This window comes from Piliocolobus tephrosceles, chromosome 10 (genome assembly GCF_002776525.5).
Source record: "Piliocolobus tephrosceles isolate RC106 chromosome 10, ASM277652v3, whole genome shotgun sequence".
In the NCBI taxonomy this organism is placed as follows: domain Eukaryota; kingdom Metazoa; phylum Chordata; class Mammalia; order Primates; family Cercopithecidae; genus Piliocolobus; species Piliocolobus tephrosceles.
The window spans coordinates 4,076,482-4,097,081 of record NC_045443.1 but is presented as its reverse complement, the minus strand read 5'-3'; the positions used below and the strand labels follow the sequence as shown (position 1 = coordinate 4,097,081).

Below are 20,600 nucleotides of genomic sequence, written 5' to 3'. Positions count from 1 at the left end.
CATTTGTGCCCACACAGGCCCGCGTGCACCACGTCCTAGCATTTGCCACCCACAGAGGCCCGCGTGCACCACGTCCTAGCATTTGCCGCCCTGCACTCGCCTCTTTCCCAGGAGTTGGGCTCACTTGCTGTGTCTCCGCAAGGCTTCATTTTCTTCCAGCTTCATTGAGGTATAACTGAAAGATAAAATTCTATAAATTTAAGGTGTCCAATATGATGATTTGATATATGTGTGCGTTATGAAATGATACCCCAATCAAGTTGGTTAATACAGAATTCAAAGAGAAAATTTTTTTATAAAGTTAGTTAACACGTTCATCAGCCCACCTAGTTACCATTTCTGCGTATGTGGCAGGAGCATTGAAAATCTACCCTCTTAGCAAATTTCAAGTGTACAATACAGTATTAACTCAAGTCCTCATGCTGTGCATTAGATCTCTAGAACTTACCCACTTATCCACATTATAACTGTAATTTTGTACCCTTGGACCAACATTTCCCCGTTCTCCCTACCTACAGCCCCTTGCAACCACCATTCTACTCTCTGTTTCTCTGAGTTCAGTTGTTCTAGATTCCACATATAAGTGAGATCATAAATTTGCCTTTCTCTGTCTGGCTTACCTCACTTAGCGTAATGCCCTCGAGGCTCAACGTTCACCCCTGTTGTCACAAATGGTAGGATTTCCTTCTTTTTGTGGGTAAATTATATTCTATTATGTATATGCACACACACACACGCACACTGCACAGCTTCTTTATCCATCCATCTGTTGATGGACACCTAGGCTGTTTCCATGTCTTGGGGATTGTGAATACTGCCACTGTGAACACGGGAGTGCAGAATCACTTTGAGCTACTGATCGTGTTTCCTTCAGACACATACATAGAAGTGGGATTGTTGGATCATATGGTAGTTCTGTTTCTAGTTTTTTGAGGAACTTCCATGCCATTTTCCGTGTTTAGTCCCTGACTTCAATTTTGAGTCCCGGGAGCCCCACAAAGTGTCTGGTCCATCAGTGGGGGTAAAAAATGTTTCTTAATTAAATGATGGAGTTGGCATATGTTGCAGAATTTATTGAAAATACCGGCTGGGCACGGTGGCTCACGCCTATAATCCCAGCACTTTGGGAGGCCGCGGTGGTCAGATCACAAGGTCAGGAGATCAAGACCTTCCTGGCTAACACGGTGAAACCCCATCTCTACTAAAAATATAAAGAAATTAACCAGGTGTGGTGGTGGGCACCTGTAGTCCCAGCTGCTCGGGAGGCTGAGACAGGAGAATGGCATGAACCTGGGAGGCGGAGCTTGCAGTGAGCTGAGATCATGCCACTGCACTCCAGCCTGGGTGACAGAGCGAGACTCCATCTCAAAAAAAAAGAAAATATGACAAAATGTGTGCAGTCTAGGAAAAGGACTGAATACCATGAAAAGGTGGAGAAAAAAGTGTATGTGTGTGTGTGGGTGTGTGTGTGTATCCTGAAAGTTTGAGAATGTTGTAGAAGTGTATGTGTGTATGTGGGTGGGTGTGTGTATCCTGAAAGTTTGAGATGTTGTAGTTAGGATAGTGGGATTGGATTCAAGAATGTGGTCTTGTGGTCTCAGGAGCATCTCAGTGCACATCACTTAGTATAATCTTAGCTATGAGTAGCAAACCCCCACAACTCGATGGATTTAAACGAGGATATGTATTACATGTGTAATAAGAAGTCTGGAGGAAGGGTGATATTGGTGTCGTCTGATCCAGTGGTCCACGATGTCATCAGGGGCCCGGGTTCATTCTTTCTGTTCTGCCTCAGGCTTCCTCCTCATGGTCACGAAGTGGCTACAGAGGTTCTAGTCAACACATTAGATGGCACAGCATCCAGCAGAGGAAAAGAGCTGGGAAAACACTTCCCCAAGCACCCCTAGCAGGGCTCCTCTCACATCTTAACGACTAGAGGCCGGGTAGAGTCCACCCCAATCTATGCACTGGCAAGGAGCTTGCTTTGTTTTGGCTTGATGAGGCCTCTGAGCTGGGGAGGTCACTGTCCTGAGTGGACACAATCTGCTAGAAAGGAGGAAAGGAAAAATGGATGCTGCTTCAGCAAACAACAGTGTCTGCCTCAAAGCCCAACCCAGATAATCTAAAATGAATTGCTTGAAGTCAAAGTGAGGAACCCTTTCCTCTCTCTGTTCTACCCATAGGTCATGCCCTGACCACAGCTGCCCTTCAGGAGGCTGGCACGGAGCCACCCGGGGTCATTGGGCTGTTTGTCAAGGGTGCGGCAGCAGCGGCTTGCCACTCTTCCTCCATGAGCCCAGCCAGAGCCTCCACTGGGCACTTAGCACAAGAAAAACCCTGCAGGAACCAGAGTCCAGAGCGTTGGGATTCAGCAGGTGTGCCAGGAGAATTCAACACAGGTGTGCTGCCTCCTCTCCTGCCAGGCCTGTGGCTGGACACAAGTCTTGCTGATGGTAAGAATCGGAGTTCCTGGATGCAGGGGGTACTGGGAGCAGCCGCCTGCGAGAAAGCTGGGCCAAACAAACAAATGTTCTGAACGAGGGTAAGAAAACAGCATTTCTGCCGAAGGTCTCTGATTTTCTGTAGCCTGCCCCTGGCTTGAAAACTGTCAGCTTACCAAAGTGGGCTCTCAAACCACCTGGATCTCATGGTTTTTGCTTGTCAGATTCATTGAGAGCTGCAGAATAGGCCCACCAACCCATAGGCCTGCTTCTCTGACTGGGACAAAAGCGCTCACAAGAAACTGATGGGAGCGGCTTCACCAGGGGTGGCAGACAATTCTGGCCAGGAGTGGGTGTCCACAGTGGGCAAGAAGTGTGGGCTCCATGTCAGGAGTGGTGGCGACAGCTTCTAGAAATTGTCTGATAGCCTGACATCCTAAAGAATGTCCTGAAGAGCTGAAAAAGCAGTTCTTCCAGACACATGCAGGGAGCAGCGAAATGAGATGCAGTAGAATGTTGAATCCAGCTGGGAGCGCAGTGCCATTTAGTTAAGAGTGACTTCTGTGGCATCTACTGGTCATGGGTGAGGGTTAGGGGAAGATAATACTAATTTGGCCATTATTACATGTGTCTTTCTTGAATCTTCAATCAGATTGTCAACTCCTTGAGGGCAGTAATGGAATATTTTATTTCTCTTGCGTTCTTCACAAGGTCGGGTACTCAGCCATTGTTTATTGGTTGAGTATTTGATGGATTCCGACACAATCAACTTGACCAGGCCAGGTCCCAGAATCTTCATTCATGGGAGCAGTGTTGTCACCAGTATCTATCTGTTGGGCACCTGCTGAGAAGGAGCGGTGGTGGGTACTTTTGCCACCTGAGTTGGCCGAGGTTGCTGAGTGTGTGAGTTTCCTAGGGCTGCCTTAACAAAGTGCCACTAACTGGGTGATTAACAGAAATGTCAGGTCTCCCAGTTCTAGAGGCTAGAGGTCTGCAACCAAGGTGTCAGCAGGGCCATGATCCCTCTGTGGTATATAGGAGGCCTCTCTTTGCCTCGCCCTGGCTTCTGACGATTTGCCGGCAGACTTTGATCTTCCTTGACTTGCAGCTGCATCACTCCAGTGTCTGCCTTTATCATCACATGGCATTCTCCCTGTGTGTGTGTTTCCAAATTTTCCCATTTCTATAAGGACACCAGCCATATTAGGAACCACCGTACTCCAGTGTGACCTCATCTTAACTCTTTACATCTTCAGCAACCCCGTTTCCAAAGAAGGTCACATTCTGAGGTACTGGGGGTTAGGACTTCAGTGTGGAGATCACAGTTCAAGCCGAAACACTCAGTGAGCTCATCCACAGTGACAAGACTAGGGACATACAAAGGGCCGGGATGAATATGCCTGGTGTTCTGTGGTGCTGCCTGGAAGTGACCGGCAGCAGTGTCAGCGGGGGAGCACGTCCTCTGCTCTCAGCATTCCCTAGGGAGGTGCGCTGAGCTGGGCCCAGCTGGACACATTGGATGCCGTGCTCCAGAGGAGGAACCGCACCCACCTGTCGCTCTCCTTTGTATGGGACAAGTGGGACACAGCCTTGATGGGGGAATACGCCACTGGGGTTCCAGGCAGCCTTAACTGTCGAGGAATGCCCGGAAATTCTATCTGCCCAGCAGCTGGAGACCTTGGAGCTCCTCAGTTTCCCGGGAAGTTGAGTTTTGGAGCCGTCTCTCCCAGAGACGCTGGGAGTTGATCGCTTTCCCCCAGAGGCGGTGGGGGCTGCTGGGCTCGACTAGCGCATTGCCAGGCAATCCAGAGAGAGTTCCAGACACCAGGCACTGAGCAACCTACTTGTCTCGAAACCCAGTAAAGCTTGGACCCAATGCCGCCAACTTTTCTGCCTCTGCAGTTTTGGAGCCCTTAACGTGAAAGTTACAGCCCAGAAGCCTGCCGGCTGTTTGTAGCCTGTAGATGTGTTTTCTTCCCAGCAGCTGGTGTACACAGTGTTTTTGTATTATTTTTCAAATAGGCAATACATTTGCGTGGTTCAAAAATTAAAGCACTGTAGAAAGGTATTCAGTGAAATCTTATCCCTGCCTCCAGTGGCCAGTCCTGCCCTGCCCCTCCCCTGTAAATACTTTTATTAGTTTCCTGTACAACCTTCCGGCATTTCTTTTTGCAGATAAAAGTCAGTACAAATACTTATCTGCCTCCGTCCCTCTACTTCTTACGTAATTATAGCAGACGATACGCACTATTTTTAACCTCGCCTTTTTCACTTAATTTATCTTGGTGATCCTCCCCTATCCGTATGTGGAGAGCTTCCTCATTCTTTTTTTACAGGGGTGTAGTATCCCGTTGTATGGATTTACCATAATTTAACAATCCCCTACTGATGAACACAGGTTGTTTTTAGTCATTTTCTGTGAATGTTACAAGAAACACTGCACGGGATAAACCTGCCATTTTGTGTTGACCCTGAGCGTGTGTAACATTTAAAAATCTGAAAAATCTTTGAATAATCAGAAGAACTGGAAACACTCGGTTCTAACATGTGGACAACTGGTTGGGTTGGGTAGCAGCTGTCCTTTTAAAGAGACCTCCCTGCCCCGCTCTGGCACATTCCCCACCACCTCTTGCTGACCCTCTTGCGTTCAGCCTGAGCGTTGACGGCCATCTGGTAACATCGTGCTGTTTCCCTCATAGAGTATTAAGGAGGAAGGGAAATCACTCATGTACTCATGTCTCTTCAAGGGGGAAACTGAAAACCAAGCAGGTGGTCTTTTTCCAGCAGAGGGAGGAGGGCAGACTCGATATGAAAGCGGCTCTGCTTCTTCATCGGCCCCTCAGCACTCGGCCCGTTTCTGTTACTCTTCTGTATGCTTGAGATTGCAGCCCCTGCCTTGCTATGTCCAGGCTTTCGTCTCAGGAGCTGAAAAGTGGAAGGGAAAGAACCCTGTCCTCTGCTTGCTTTTGTGCACTGTCTGAGTGGCTGCATGGAGACCAGCAATAAAAATGAAATACTAGACAGTCAGAAGTGTTGTTCTATTACATGGATCGTCTCAGCAGACCCCCCAAGGCAGTGGTAGCACTATCTCCCTTTTCCAGACAAGGAAACAGTAGCAGAGTGAAGCGGCTTCACCAAGACTCATAACTCGTACACAGAACTAGGATCAGAACCCAGGTTTTTCTGTCACTAGAACCTGACATTTTAGCCAATCTATCGTGCTGCTTCCAAAGTTTTTTTTTTTTTTTTTTCCTTGAGACAGAGTCTTGCTGTGTCACCCAGGCTGGAGTGCAGTGATGTAATCTTGGCTCACTGCAACCTCTGCCTCCCAGGTTCAGGTGATTCTCCTGCCTCAACCTCCCGAGTAGCTGGGACTACAGGTGCGCACCACCACGTCCAGCTAATTTTTGTATTTTTAGTAGAGACAGGGTTTCACTGTGTTGGCCAGGATGGTCTCGATCTCTTGACCTCGTGACCTGCCTGCCTCGTCCTCCCAAAGTGCTGGGATTACATGCGTGAGCCAGCACACCCGGCCCCAAAGTCTTTTTTAAAAAGGTGTGGTTTACAGTTATGCCTCTCACCTGCTAAGTTTGTCACTACTGATGCTGTGGAGATGATAGTCATGACACAGATAAAAGCAGCTCTGAAAACAGGCAAGATGGCTCCGTGCTGCGAAGAAGGTGGGTGACAATGCGTATGTGGTCTCCTAACTAACGTGACGGCTGTTCCTTGATGGGTTTTCCCATTTTATAGAGTGGAATTGGCTCCCCTGCCCTTTTTGCTCTTTCGATCCAAAAACATGTATTGAGCAACTTCTGAATGCCAGGCACTGTGCTCGGTGTGAGTGATAAGCCTGGTGCCTGGAGGCTAGTTCAGGTAGGTCAACAGAAAGCTGCAGTGCCACCAGGTGTATGTGGTATTGGTGACGTGGATGCGTTGGGTTGTGTCCAGAACGTGACAAAAGAGACAAATATACCATGGAGCAACCATGAACAACAAGGCGAGTGGCTTCCAGTTGTCTTGGGTCCTCGTCATTTTACACTACTTGATGAAGGAAGGAAGTGGGGCCCAGAAGTGGTGGCCATGAGCTAAGGTATTGAGCCATCCTTCTGCCCGCAGCCCAGGATGAACATGACCACAACTAGCAGCTCTCTGGAACCTACTCGGGGTTGAAAGTTGGGCCAAAGGATCCTTCCCTCCCTTTGCTGCTCCCTTTCCTGGCCATTTGTTTACCCTGTAAGCTGGGGGCTGGGGGTCTCCCAAAGGATCACTCACCCTGAGAATTAGCGTTCTTCCAGCGGGGCAAAATCCTCTTCCCTGCTGAAGAAATTGTAAACCCAGCCAGCTGAAAGAGGAAGAGTGCAGGGGTTAGGGAATGATGGGACCAAGAGGGCACATTCCGTCTGATCTCCGAAATCACACCTCAGCTGTAGGACTTGCCCACCAAGGCTTCTCGTCACCGTGCTTTGTTGGATTTGTAATGTTGCTGTTTCTCTCTCTTCTCCCCCAGGGTTTGCATGCAACAGCATCTGTCATCTCTGTGGTTATCTTAGAACAACTGGGGCTTTTGCTTTTTATTTATTCTTTCTCTGAGTGCAGTGCTAACCACAGCAGCCTACGGGCAGAGGGGTTGGGGAGGGAGCCAGTTGCTTTTCACTGAAATCCTATGGTCTTCAGCTACAGCTGGTGCAAGTGCTGAAACTGTGTGAAACAAAAGTGTTGAAACTCAGTCCCAAGCGACTTCTGGGGATCTGTTGCCGGTGCTTCCTATGGATGAGTAGTTAGAAACGAGTTGTTTTCAGGTTGAAAAGGAGAATCCAGAGTCCTGATGGAATGCAGGCAGCAGGCACGTGTAGGGCCACAGACAGGTATGTACACTTCTCTGTGCTGGCAGCTGTGTGCAGATACAAGAGAAGCTCCCATCCCCTCCTTGCCCTCAAGGAACTTAGTGACAGGAAGAGGAGCAACATTTGCAGTTGGTCTACCCTCTTGGGCCTGTTTCCTCATTACAGAAATGAATGAGGTTAGCCTTGGTCAGTATTCCTTATTATTATTATTATTTTAGATTCAGGAGGTACACGTGCAAGTCTGTTACATGGATATATTGCATAAGGCCGAGGTTTGGGGTCCTAATTAACCCATCACCCAAATAACGAACACAGCATGCAATAGATAGTTTTTCAGCCCTCGTTTGGTGAGTGTTTCTGATGGGGTCAGTGCTGTCCCCTAGAGTAATGCTTCTCACACTTTCAAAGAAGTTAAGCCAACAGCCCAGTATTTAGGAAATGGTTGTTTTAGGAAGAGAAGCCTAAATGGAATAAAGACAAAGCCTTGAAATGATGAGACGATTTCCCAGCTTCGTGCATTCTATCTGAATCAGAGCATTTCCAAATATACACTTAACTGAAAAGGGCACAGTGCAATATGCAGTTACCGCAAAGCAAGGAACCCATGTGCAGGTCTGTAACAGGAAATTTGAAACTTCATTGAACAGATGTAGAATTAGATACTATTTTAAATTAGCAGAGGCACCTCAAACTTGCTTATAAAAGTTGTTTTAAAAATAATTAATATTCTTATCACATATATTTATATTTGTAGTACAATGATAAGAAATCTCTTGCAAAAATTAGCTATCGTGGTTACTTCTTTGGAGTTGCCTTTTGTTCTTCCCTTTTACTCTGATATATTCTCCTTCAAGATCTACCAAACAACTTTTCCCAATCCATCCTCCTCTTCTCACTGCCCATACTATAAGGATGTCATTTTAAAGGCTTTTTTTTTTTTTTTTTTCTGAGACACAGTCTCGCTCTGTTGCCAGGCTGGAGTGCAGTGACGTGATCTCGGCTCACTGCAACCTCTGCCTCCCAGGTTCAAGCGATTCTCTCGCCTTAGCCTCCCAAGTAGCTGGGACTACAGGGAGCGCCACCACGCCCGTCTAATTTTTGTATTTTTAGTAGAGACGGGGTTTCACCATGTTGGCCAGGATGGTCTCAATCTCTTAACCTCGTGATCCACCCCCATCAGCCTCCCAAAGTGCTGGGATTACAAGCATGAGCCGTCATGCCTAGCCACTTTTTTTTCTTTCTTTCTTTCCTTTATTTTTTTTTTAACTGCTAAAGACGGAAGATATGCCTGGACACAGTGGGTGGGGTTTCCAGGCTGGAAACATGTTTTCTGTGACACTTTGTCACTATCCTGTCCCATGTCACAGCATAATAAATTATCATGACACTACACTTACATGTAAGGCTGAGCTCATGAGACAGGATCCTGTGCTTCCTTGTTTCCTCTGCTTGCACATTTGTAATTTGATTTGGCTCGTTATCTGTACCTCAGCGACAGTTATTTCCTTCTTCCTCTTATTATATACAGCCAGGAAAGGGGGGTTCTTCCTTCTCATTGTAACACTTTTTTATTTGATTGTCCTCCTATATCCCTCACTCTTTTATTTCCTTGTACTTCTTATGTGAAGTGGCTTCTATTTGTCTTCTGTTAAATTTAAACGTATCCATTATAGGTAGGTGGAAGTGTTGACTACTTCATTATGTGTTCCAGGGCAGGCATACATGAGCACGTACATATTGAAAGACATATTATTTTGTTAAGAATCACATTTCTGTGCTCACTTCGGCAGCACGTATACTCAAATTGGAATGGCACAGAGAAGATTAGCATGGCTCCTGCACGGGATGACACGCCAAGTGTGCACGCTCTCTCTCTCTTGCTCGCTCTCTCTCTCTCTGTCTCTCTCTCTCTCTATATATATATAAATCACATTTCCTTTTTCTCCTTTTATTAAAAGTAGGACTACTTTATGCATTTGGGTCGAATGACTTTTCTAGGAATTTTATTTCAGTTGGTAACGAGGGTGTTTCTAAATATTTGTTACAAAAATGGGGCATTGGTTGGATAGGGTGGAGCACCACTGGATTAAATGATCTCCAAGGTCTCTGACATTCTTTGTGCAACATTTACAAAACAATGGATGACAGCCTGATTCATGACTGAGTCAGAAAAAAAAAATCCTGGAGGAGAAAGTGATCGGTGAAAGCTGGTATTATTTATTTATAATGTCTTCTTCAGTGAAGTACTGTCCGGGAGATGTGGCTCTCCTCACCCCTGCCCCACCATCCTAGCTGCACTTGAGAAACTGGGGAATTGAAGAAAAGAAAATATTTCTTTAATTTCCCATCCAGGATCATGTGAAAACCAATTTCTGGAGTGAGGCCCACACATCTGGAGTGTTTAAAAACCTCCCCAGATGATGTGATGTACTCTGAGGGTTGAGAATTAGTGCGTGCAGAGGGGTGAATGGTAAAAAGATAGGCCCATGTCCTAACTGCCAGAACTGGTGAATATGACCTTATTTGGAAACAAAAAAAGTCTTTGCGGATTTAATGAAGTTACAGATCTTGAGATGAGATCATCCTGGGATATCTGGGTGGGCTCTCAATTCAGTGGCAAGTGTCTTCATAAAGAGACACACAGAGGAGGGACACAGGGAGAAGAAGGCCAAGTGAGGACAGAAGCAGAGTTGCTGCCACATAGCCTCAAGCCAAGGAACACCTGGAGGTACCAGAGCCAGAAGAAGCAAGGAGGAGATCCTCTCCAGGAGCCTTTAGAGGGGACACAGCACTGCAGTCGCCTTGATTTAGTACTTCTGGCCTCCAGAACTGTGAGAGAAGGAATGTGTGGTCTTAAGACACCTGGTTTTTGATAATTTGTTGGCAACTCTTATAGATTAAAACCCTGCCTAACGAGCAGAGGAGATTTGGTGAGATGGAAGAGATGTGGGAGAGCCTTTCTCATGTGGAAGCAAAGTGAGTGAAAGCAGGGAGGCCTGGCTGGAGGGAAGACGGGAGGCAGGACCACTACAGAACAGCGACTGTCCAAGGGGAGCAGACACTAATTCTGTGGAGAGCCCACCAGAGAATATTTCCTTTTTCTAGGAAAGATGAATTCCTCTCCATTCTTCTTCTCCATTCTGTCCTGTCCTATTTTGGAAAATAGTGCTTGCTGCGCCTCCTTAGACCGAAAGAGCCCGAGCAGCCCAGGAAGCGAGTTCCCACTCCATTCCACAGCAGTGGGAACCAGTGAAGGGTGAGGCCAGGTGTCTGGACGCTCAGTGTTCTGTTGCCCGTCGGTGTAAGGGTCACTCCCTCCAGGGTGCACTCCACCCCTCCCCGACACCAGCAGTTCCACCTTCCGGGGGTGGCTTTATGAATCCCAGCAAAGCTATTTGTCTTGCAGCCCTGAAGGTCTGGGTGATACTGCTGACATCGTTGGATGGCCCTGCCAATGTCTTAGAAGTCAGTCCCAACTGCAGATTTCTAAACTAAGTCGCATCACTTCTGACAAACTTCTCCTGAGGGACCATTTTCTCCTATCCTCAGACCACCAAGCTGGAATGAGAGCAGCCAGCCTCGGAGCACACACCGTGCCAGCTGTGCTTAGTTAATAACCAGCCAGCTATCCTGGGGAGGCATCTCGCGGGGCACTGCGTGATGAAACACAGATCCATGCCCTACTTTCTGCAAACTTAAGCAAGCGAAACTTTCATTAACAATGCCCATGAAAGCAGAGTCCTCGCTGACTTTTCTGGCTGGCTCAGCAGGAGCTGAGAGGGTGTGAGAGTGCTTGTACAAGGACTCACTAATCTCATTACTGGATCCTGTGTGTGCATTTCCCAGGTGTTGTTTTGAACCGTGAACTCAGAAAGGGCCAATACTCTGGGAGCAGGGAGGTCACCCTGAGTATAATATGGCCTTAAGGGTAGAGAAAAGCAATTAAACGCCGCCCGAGGGACTGCGATGCACTGAGCACTGGGGCTGGGTGGTGGGGGCCTCGATTGGAAGGAGACAGGAGGAAATAGACGGGAACAACTGATGCTTGGTTATTCTTAGTCTTTGATTGTCAGCTCTGTTGGGGATTTGACATTACCCATTTTCCTAGAAACGAAGGAAGGGCATAGGAACGCCTTCGTTTCATTTTCTGGAAATAAACGTCTTTAAAGGAAGGAGATCTCTTCCTTCTATGGACACCGTCATATGACTGACACTGTTAAGGTCAGTGGCTACTGATTTAATGTTGAGAGAGACGCTGCAGAATGGTAAACACAGGCCAAAATGTTGTGTTGCTTTGGGATCCCTTGGACAGGAGGCCCTGGTGGAGGTCATTCCAGGCATCCTCCTGCCTACAAGGACCCCAACATCCTTGCCCACTATGGGCTTGAGGGAGAAAGGCCTGGCATCTTAACGTGAGATGTGGGGCTGAGGTTAGGGGAGCAGGATGGAGGACCATGGCTGGAGTTGCTAAGTCTCACCAGGGCACTGAGCTGTCCCTAGGGACGCCTAGGGGCATCCCTAGGCATCTGACTGTGCCACTGAGTCAGAGGACGTGTGACAATGTTTCCAATTGAGCAGTAGGGTATTTTGAATGCAAACACACACAGTTTCTAACCCCCCCCCCACCACTGACCTCCTCTTATTTATTAGAAAATCCGAAAGAGTTTTCCAGGGTTGGCTGGAAGGGTGGATAAATCTGACACTAACTGGCCACCTGAACCATGGAGAGAAACAGTGTCCTCCAGAGAACAAGCACCATTAGAGAAGCCCTATCGTGATGAGAAGGCCTAAGGATTGTTGCTGTCCACACACAGCTCCAACCCAGAGAAAGGGCATGCCAGGGACCAGCCATGTGTCTGTGCTGCAGACATGGCATGCTACTCCAGGCTCAGCACTCTAGTCAAGGCTGCAAGTGTTACTGGGAACAAGGCAGACCGTCCCCGGCCTCAGGGAGCTCACAGTCCAGCAGGAGTAATAGATGTTCACTGGTTACACCAAGCATTGTTTAGTTACAACGGTCATAAATGCTAAGGAGGAGTACAAAGTTCCTGAGAACATACAGTTTCGGATGTATTCTGAAGGATCTTAAAGATCATTTTGTCCAGCCCAATCAGTCCACAGATAAGGAAACTGAGGCTCAGAGAGGGCAAGGAAATAGATGCAAGAGTACCTATTTCGTCAGTGACTGAGATGGGATGAGAAAACATTTCTGATTCCCAATTCTGTTTTTGTTTAGGCTAGGGAAATTGATTGACATTTGTAGTCAGAGCCAGTTGTAGCAACGTTTTCATGAAAGTGTCTGGGTCTAGGAGTTTCACAAAAAAGCCATTGGATGAGAGAATGGAGGGGGACTATTCACAGCGTGGGAAGGGGCTCTTTGCACAAGTCCTTATTCTGGTAGCTATTCTAATAAGGCAAGGGTGAGTCCCTGTGGGTGCCGTGTGTCCTGTGCTGACGTCAGAAATGATAAATGTGCTTGATGCGTGAGCCAAGGAACTCATCAGCCCTCAGCTGTAAGCCCTACCTCCATGCGGTCCCCCAGCTGCCAGCCTTGCTCCACACTTCATTCTCTGAGTGGCTGTGCCGTTCCAGGTCCCCACAGCCTCTCATGGGTCTAGGCTCCTTACTTCTTTCTGTTTGACTTTAGCCCCCACACTGTCTTCAGACTGTATGACCTTAGGCGGGTTACCTAAACTTTCTGAACCTCATGGGTACATGAATGTGGACGATGAGGGTTATAGATAGGGTCAATTAAGACAATTAAGGCTCCCAGCACAGTGCCTGGTATATATTCCATTGGAACTCCCTAAAATATGTCATGTCCTGGAACCCCTGATGACTCCTTATAACCTGCAAAACAGGGAATAACCCTGTTAGAATCTAATACATCCAAGAAGATGTTGTTGACTCCTGTTATGTGCTAGTCATTATGCTGGGTAGTATGGGTACAGAATGAATGAGCCATGATCCCTGGCCTCAGGGAGCTAAAAATGTATGGGGGTAGACGTGTACACGAGTCTAATCTAGGGTGATGAGTGATGCGTCAGTGACAATCACAGAAGGCCATGGAAACACTGACAGTGAGCAACCCAGTCAGTTTGGCATGACATTCAAGGCTGTCTAGCCCTCCTGTCCTCTCTTACTCTGTCCTTGTGCCAATGTACCCTGTTCCCTACTCACATTTTCCCAAACAGATGCCGGACCTCTTCCATTTCCCTTCCCCACCCCACAGCCCTGGGGGTTAGTTAACATAAACACAGAGAATATAGGAAATACTAAAGAACCCCATAAAAATCACCCATAAACCCAATAAACAAGATAACCACCACTGATGTTGTGGTACATTTCCTTCTAGTCTTTTTTCAGTGTACATGTCTTTTCTTACTGCCCTTTTCTCATTCTGCTTTACATTTTAGTTTTTCACATGCATTTGTCTCCACTAAACTATAAGCTATTTGAGGACAAGGATAACGTTTCACTCACTTTTTTTTTGAGGCAGGGTTGAGACTCTGTTGCCCAGACTGGAGTGCCGTGGTGTGATCATGGCTCGCTTACTGCAACCTCAGACTCCCATGCTCGAGATTCTCCCACTCACCCTCCCAAGTAGCTAGGACTACAGGCATATGCCACCGCACTCGGCTAGTTTTTTCTTTTCTCTCTCTCTCTCTTTTTTTTTTTTTGTAGAGACAAAAAAAAAAAGGTTTTTGCTATGTTGCCCAGGCTGGCCTCAAACTCCTGGGCTCAAGTGATCCTCCTGCCTCGGCCTCCCAAAGTGCTGAGATGACAGGTGTGAGGCATCATGCCTGGCCTCACTTGCTTTGTACCCCTGTTCCTAACACAGCATCTTGTACTGGGAGTCACTCTGTAGATGTTAGCTGGATAGAGCCACTGGGTGAATTTGTTTGGCTTTGGAGCTCCGCATGTAATCATTTTTGAGAAAGCAGCTTTGCTGTCCTGGTGCGTGCTGCTCATTTAAAACTCAGGCATTCTCATGAGCACTAGAAAGCGCTGGCCGGTCAGCCACTCTGCGGGGTGGGTGAGGGAAGGGACTAAAAATCCGTAGTAATTCAACAAGTGGCTGAGCCACAGGCAAGTAATTAAGTGAGTTCTGCATCCTGCATGGGGTTGTGTTGGAAAGCAGCTCTGCCTGCCGTGATTCAACTTTGTCTTGCTTTAGAATGACAGAGATGATACTGGCAAATCTTTCTTTATCCCTTCCGATAAAAAATAATGTTGGCGTTTCACCTGGGTTTGAGTGGGTGAGATTTTCTTCTCTGAGAAGTCAGTTTTGGCTCTAAATACTCTGGTTAAATTGTAAGAGGCTCTTGAGCGAGGGTTGGAAGTGGGAATAACACAGGCTCTTTTCCAAAAAGCTCAGGGTGGGGAAGCTGGGTCCAGGTCAGGAGGGGAATTCACTCAGCACGCCACAGGTCAGTGCAAAGCAGAGCACAAGAGGGAGAATGTTTTGAGGGATTAACGCAGCAGAAAATGTTATAGCATCGAGATCCTGTCGAGACTTGTGGCAGGCACAAGAGGCTCGTGGTGTACTAAGTACTTTCCATTTTCATTTGTTTCTTTTTGTCGTTTTCTTTTTTCTTTCTTTTCTTTTTTTTTTTTTTTTTTTTTTTTTGAGATAGAGTTTCATTCTTGTTGCCCAGACTGGATTGCAATGGCATGATCTTGGCTCACTGCAACTTCTGCCTCCTGGGTTCAAGCGATTCTCCTGCCTCAGCTTCCCCAGTAACTGGGATTACAGGCGCCTGCCACCAAGCCCAGCTAATGTTTTGTATTTTTAGTAGAGACGGGGTTTCACCATGTTGGCCAGGCTGGTCTTGAACTCCTGATCTCAGTTGATCCACCTGCCTCAGCCTTCCAAAGTGTTGGGATTATAGGCGTGACTCACTGCACCTGGCCCCCTTCCATTTTTATAAAAAATGTAGGAAATTCATTGGTATGGATGGCAACAGGACAATGAAAGCGGATATGAGAGAGACACGTCCATTCACAATCTGCGATTTTTATTTGGATATGGCAGGATGTTTGTTATTTACATGTCTTTTTTCTTGAAAGAGAATATGGTATGGCAGAGGCTGTTTCTAGTATTAAATATCTCAGAGGGAATTTCATGACGAGATCAAGGAAAGAGTCTGCCCGGTTTTGGCTTCTGATGAAAAGCATCTAAAACCAAGTTAAATCAAAGAGAACCCTTCAACGAATCATTGACTTGGGTGATGCAAAGAAACCTCAGTCAGAGAGCTTCTTTTGGAGCATGAAAGAGAGGAGAGGAACTGTGCAGGGCTCAGCCTTGGAGACTACATTCTGGGATAGGATTTCCTATCTCTGCACACCATTAGAAAGAAATGAAATGGACAGGATCTGGTGGTTTACCTACTATGGATGAGGACAAGAGGAGCCTGAGGCCCAAGGAGGCCAAGTGACTTGCCCGAGGTTAGGACATCAGCGGTGACATGGGGGAATGGGGGAATATGCTTTAAAAAAAAAAAAATCCCAAGTCTTTTTTCTTTCTGCACCTCTACATTGCCTGTAGGAGGTAAGGGATTCAGGAGAAAGAGCATGGGTTTGAGATGTGCTTGGTTGGACTCCAGCCTCCATTTCCTCGTCTGCACATAACCAAGGCTGTGTTAGTCATAACATCTGCTATGTTAATTCCCCCAAAACATTCTCCCTTGGGTGCTCTGCTTTGCTTTAACCTGTGGCCTCCTGAGCAAATTCCCCTCCTGACCTAGTCCCAGTCTCCCCACCCTGAGCTTTTTGGAAAGGAGCCTGTGTTATTCCTACTTTCAACCCTCCCTCAAGGAGTCCAGGAGTTGTTCCTGTCTGCTCAAGTAGGACCTCCAGCTTCTTGTAAACTCTCCTCCAGCCTCACACACTCACTGGCTCACTTTTCATTCAGACGCTGTTCTGGATGCCAGGGATACAGCTGTGAACCAAAGAGACACCTGCCTTCATGGAGCTTACACTCCAGACCGGCACTGCACATTAGAAATACAACATGAGCCACATGTAGAATTTTCCATTTTGGCCACATTTTTTTAAAAAAAGGAAAAGAAACAGATGAAATTCATTGTAATAACATTTTAGTTAACCTAATACATGCAACATATTATCATTTCAGCATGCGGTCACTCTAAAAATTATTAATGAGATCTTTTACTCTCCTTTCTTTTGAACTCAGTCTTTGAAATCTCTTTTGCTCTTACATCTCACTTTAGACTGGCCACAGTTCAAGTGCTTACCTTCATATGTGGCTTGTGGCTACTCTATTGGACAGTACAGGTCTATGGCTCGGGGTCCAGACTCCGCCATTCCCCCAAGGCATGGAAACTGGGGGCAGAGTGTCCCTGCAAGCCCGGCTGCTTGAGAGAGAATGCTGCCTGCTCCCCAAAGGTGCCTTCGCCTAGGGCCCTCAGTCCCACCCACTGGAGCGTGCTGAGCTCGTGCAGAAAGAGGGAGGATGCCCACGCCCCCGGGTCCTGGCCATAGTCTGTGGGTTCAGGCGAGAGAACAGCAATGTACTGTCCCCCTGTCATGATAATAGTAATAATATAATTAGCACTTAAAGCACTAAGTATGGGTCATCCCCTGTGCTAAGCACTTTATACGTGCTGTGTGTCTCATTACCTTCACCACAACTTTATGAGAGAGGTGCTATTACCGTCCACGTTTAACACAGGAGAAATCAGCCCAGAGAAGATAGATAACTTCCTGAGGATCACAGGTAGGCAGTGGCAGGGCTGGGACTTGAACCCAGGGCTGTCTAAAACCACAGCCTGGTGTTCTTAAGACAGAATGAGATCCATCTAGAGTCACATGGGAACTGAGCATGGGATCCTGAGCCTCATCTAAGGCTCTCTCCATCCATTCAAAGGCCACACCAGTGAGTTGGAATGCTTTGGAGATGGAGGTGTCATTGAGAGTGACTAAGTGTCACATGGAGGAGTATATGGGAGACATCTGGCATCCCTAGGCCCAGCCCACCACAGCTGTCAACCAGGATCTATAACTGCTGGCATGTTCTTATGACAAATAAAATAGCATAATCTTTGAAAGCCATATAATAGTGTAGGTGTATTACAAATAAGATATTGACTCATAATTGATAGGCATAAATTATGAAATCCTTTGTATACTCTGCAGCACCATGTAAAAGTGTGCTCTCATCGTTTTATGGTTATTACTGTTGTTACCACTCAGTTGGTGGTGTGTCCAGGGAGCTTACCCTAGCCCGGATCGCAGTGGTAGTGCCTGCAATATCAAATGGCAACTGAGAACATAACCTGACTTGAATGTTCTGTCCCCACTGGGTCCCAGCACCTGGAAGTATTTGAGTTTTGCATATGGATATATTGCAGTAAAAGCCCAATGTGCAGATGAGCTAATTAACCAGGTGTTTTCAGCATTTGCCAGCTTGCCCGGTGCTGAAATCAGTCTTCATGTTCAGCGTTGGTGGCCAGCAGCACTCCTGGCTCTTCAGAGCATTGTTAGAGAGACACTTAGAAACCAGCAGACATGATGGAGGGGGTAGAGGCCCACTCTCAAGTCCCAGGACAGGCGAGAGGCCAGGAAGCCAGCCACCAGCATCTGGAAGAGAAAGCCCACCAACTGCTACGGGTTTCCTGGGCATTGCTCGTGGCCTTGCTAAATGGGATTATCCTGAGGAGCATCCAAATCCCACCAACTGCTGCGGGTTTCCTGGGCATTGCTCATGGCCTTGCTAAATGGGATTATCCTGAGGAGCATCCAAATCCCATTCACTCTCTAAGCCCAGTTTAAATCCCACTCGCTCCACAGAAGCCTTTCCTGACATTTCAGCTCCTGTCCTCTCCCCATCTACAGTCCTGTGGCATTGAACGCCTGTACCATCCACTTAGACACTGAAGTGTCCTGCCTTGTACAAAGGGTCTTCCAAAAGTTCATGGAAAATGCATATTATTGAAAAAAATACAAGGATTTCAAAATTGTTTTAGCACCAAAATGAACTCATGCTAACTTGGTATAACATCTGAACAGGATCTAGTTTGAGTCAGTAAGAAGGATAAGACATCAGTTTGGAAAGAGCCCCTATCAAAGCAACACAAATTCTGCTAAAATTGAAGCAAAAACAAACATCAAATTTGTAGAGAAGCTCGGGCAGGAGAATTGTGAAATTATTGATGCTTTACAAGAAGTTCATGGGGACGATGCGCCAAAGAAATCAGCATTTACAAATGGCAGCTCATTTTAAGAAGGGATGAGATGATATTGAAGACGAAGCCCATAGCAGCAGACCATCCGCATCAATTTGCAAATAAAAGATTCATTTTGTTTGTGCCCTAACTAAAAAGGACCAATGTTTAACAGAACTAACAATAGCCAACACCATAGACATCTCAACTGGTTTGGCTTACATAATAATGACTGAAAAATTAAACTTGAGCAAACTTTCCACTCAATGGTGACAAAACCCTTGTGCCCAGATCAGCTGCAGACAAGAGCAGAGCTTTCAATGGAACTTTCGAACAAGTGGGATCAAGACCCTGAAGGACTTCTTTGAAGAATTGTAACAGGAGGTGAAACAGGGCTTTTTTGGTATGATCCTGAAAACAAAGCACAATCAAACCAAGAGGTGGAAGTGGTCCAATCAAAGCTAATGTGGACCAGTCAAGAGCAGATATGATGGCAATGGTCTTTTGGAATGCTCAAGGCATCTTGCATGTTGACTTTCTAGAAAGCCAAAGAACAATAACATCGGCTTATTATGAAAGCGTTTATTATGAGAAAGCCAAAGCATTAGAAGAAAAACACCCCCCTCCCCGCTCCAACAAACAAACCTGGGAGAGTTTCACCAGAGAGTCCTCCACCAGGACAATGCTCCCGCTCATTCTTCTCTTCAGACAAGGGCAATTTCAAGAGAGGCTTGGTGAGAAATCATTAGGCATCCAATTTACAGTCCTGATTTGGCTCCTTCTGACTTCTCTTTGTTTTCCAATATTAAATATTTAAAGGGCACTCATTTTTCTTCAGTTAATAATGCAAAAAAGACGGCATTGACATGATTACGTTTCCAGGACCCTCATTTCTTTAGGGATGGGCTGGTGTATCGAGCATGATGGAACTTATGTTGGGAAATCAAGTTTATATTTGTAATTTTCATATTTTAATTCCATTTTTATGAACTTTTTGAAGTCCCCTTTTACTGTTAGCTACATATTTTTGTACTTTCACATTCCTGGCCTTCTGTGACCTCTCCCAGTGACAATCATATGTGGACTTGGGACATCTCTGATGACCTATCTGGTTGGTAAACTGTAACTTGTTCCAGACTGGGTTTAAGGGAGCTGTTTCATTATTATAAGTACGTGTGATATTCTTTTTTTTTTTTTTTTGAGACGGAGTCTCGCTCTGTCGCCCAGGCTGGAGTGCAGTGGCCGGATCTCAGCTGACTACAAGGTCCGCCTCCCGAGTTCACGCCATTCTCCTGCCTCAGCCTCCTAAGTAGCTGGGACTACAGGCGTCCGCCACCTCGCCCGGCTAGTTTTTTGTATTTTTCAGTAGAGACGGGGTTTCACCGTGTTAGCCAGGATGGTCTCGATCTCCTGACCTCGTGATCCACCCGTCTCGGCCTCCCAAAGTGCTGGGATTACAGGGTTGAGCCACCGCGCCCGGCGAGACTTGTGATATTCTTCATTAACTTTTCATGTGGCTTTGCAAGCTGTCTAGGCATCCAAAACACATACCCTTTGCGACACAGGCTGGTCTCTTGTTATCTCAGCCTCCATCTTAGAATAGCTGTCTTACTTACCTTGGCTGTACTCAGTGACAGCGTATTGCTGGGATATTGAGTGAAGGGCTAGTGCCACAGTCCAGATGAGCTCCCTCTCATACTAGCCACTCACATAATACTCTTTACTTTCCTTTTACTGCAGTTACCATGATTTATATCATATATTCACTCATTTGTTAAAGCCTTTCCCCCAACCCGCTGGGAGACCTATTTGCTTCTTCACCGTATCCCTTGCACCCAGTGCCTGGAACCTGGCAGGGGGTCCGTAAAGACTAGATTGATAAATGCATGAATTAATTAGCATGGTCACTCTAGGAGATGGCAAGGGGTGGGAGAAGAGAGTCCAGATCTGGGGCTCTGTGGCTTTCTGAATTCCTCAGCTGTAAAGAGAAGTAAGGTCTGCTACAGATGGGCAGTGGAATAATGGAAAATACATTGGCCTAGAAGTCAGGGACCTCAGGGTCGGGCATTTTCCTGCATTTTCTATGTAACCTCAAGAAAGTCTTACAAGGGTTGAAGGAGATGTTT

The 20,600-nt window shown here is 46.6% G+C and overlaps 1 protein-coding gene and 1 non-coding gene across 6 annotated transcripts in view; both read left to right on the top strand.

Annotated features, from left to right (window-relative positions):
• Positions 1–20,600, top strand: part of CRACR2A (calcium release activated channel regulator 2A) — a 140,184-nt gene that overhangs the window by 22,794 nt on the left and 96,790 nt on the right. For all 5 annotated transcript variants that reach the window (XM_023182944.3, XM_023182943.3, XM_023182940.3 and 2 more), the window contains exon 2: positions 2,184–2,453. In XM_023182944.3, the coding sequence (XP_023038712.1) occupies positions 2,451–2,453 (3 nt within the window). In that variant the 5' untranslated portion in view covers positions 2,184–2,450. The remainder of the gene's footprint in view (positions 1–2,183; positions 2,454–20,600) is intronic.
• LOC111520332 lies at positions 9,063–9,168 on the top strand. Its single transcript, XR_002724642.1, has one exon. It is a non-coding gene; the product is annotated as a U6 spliceosomal RNA (small nuclear RNA).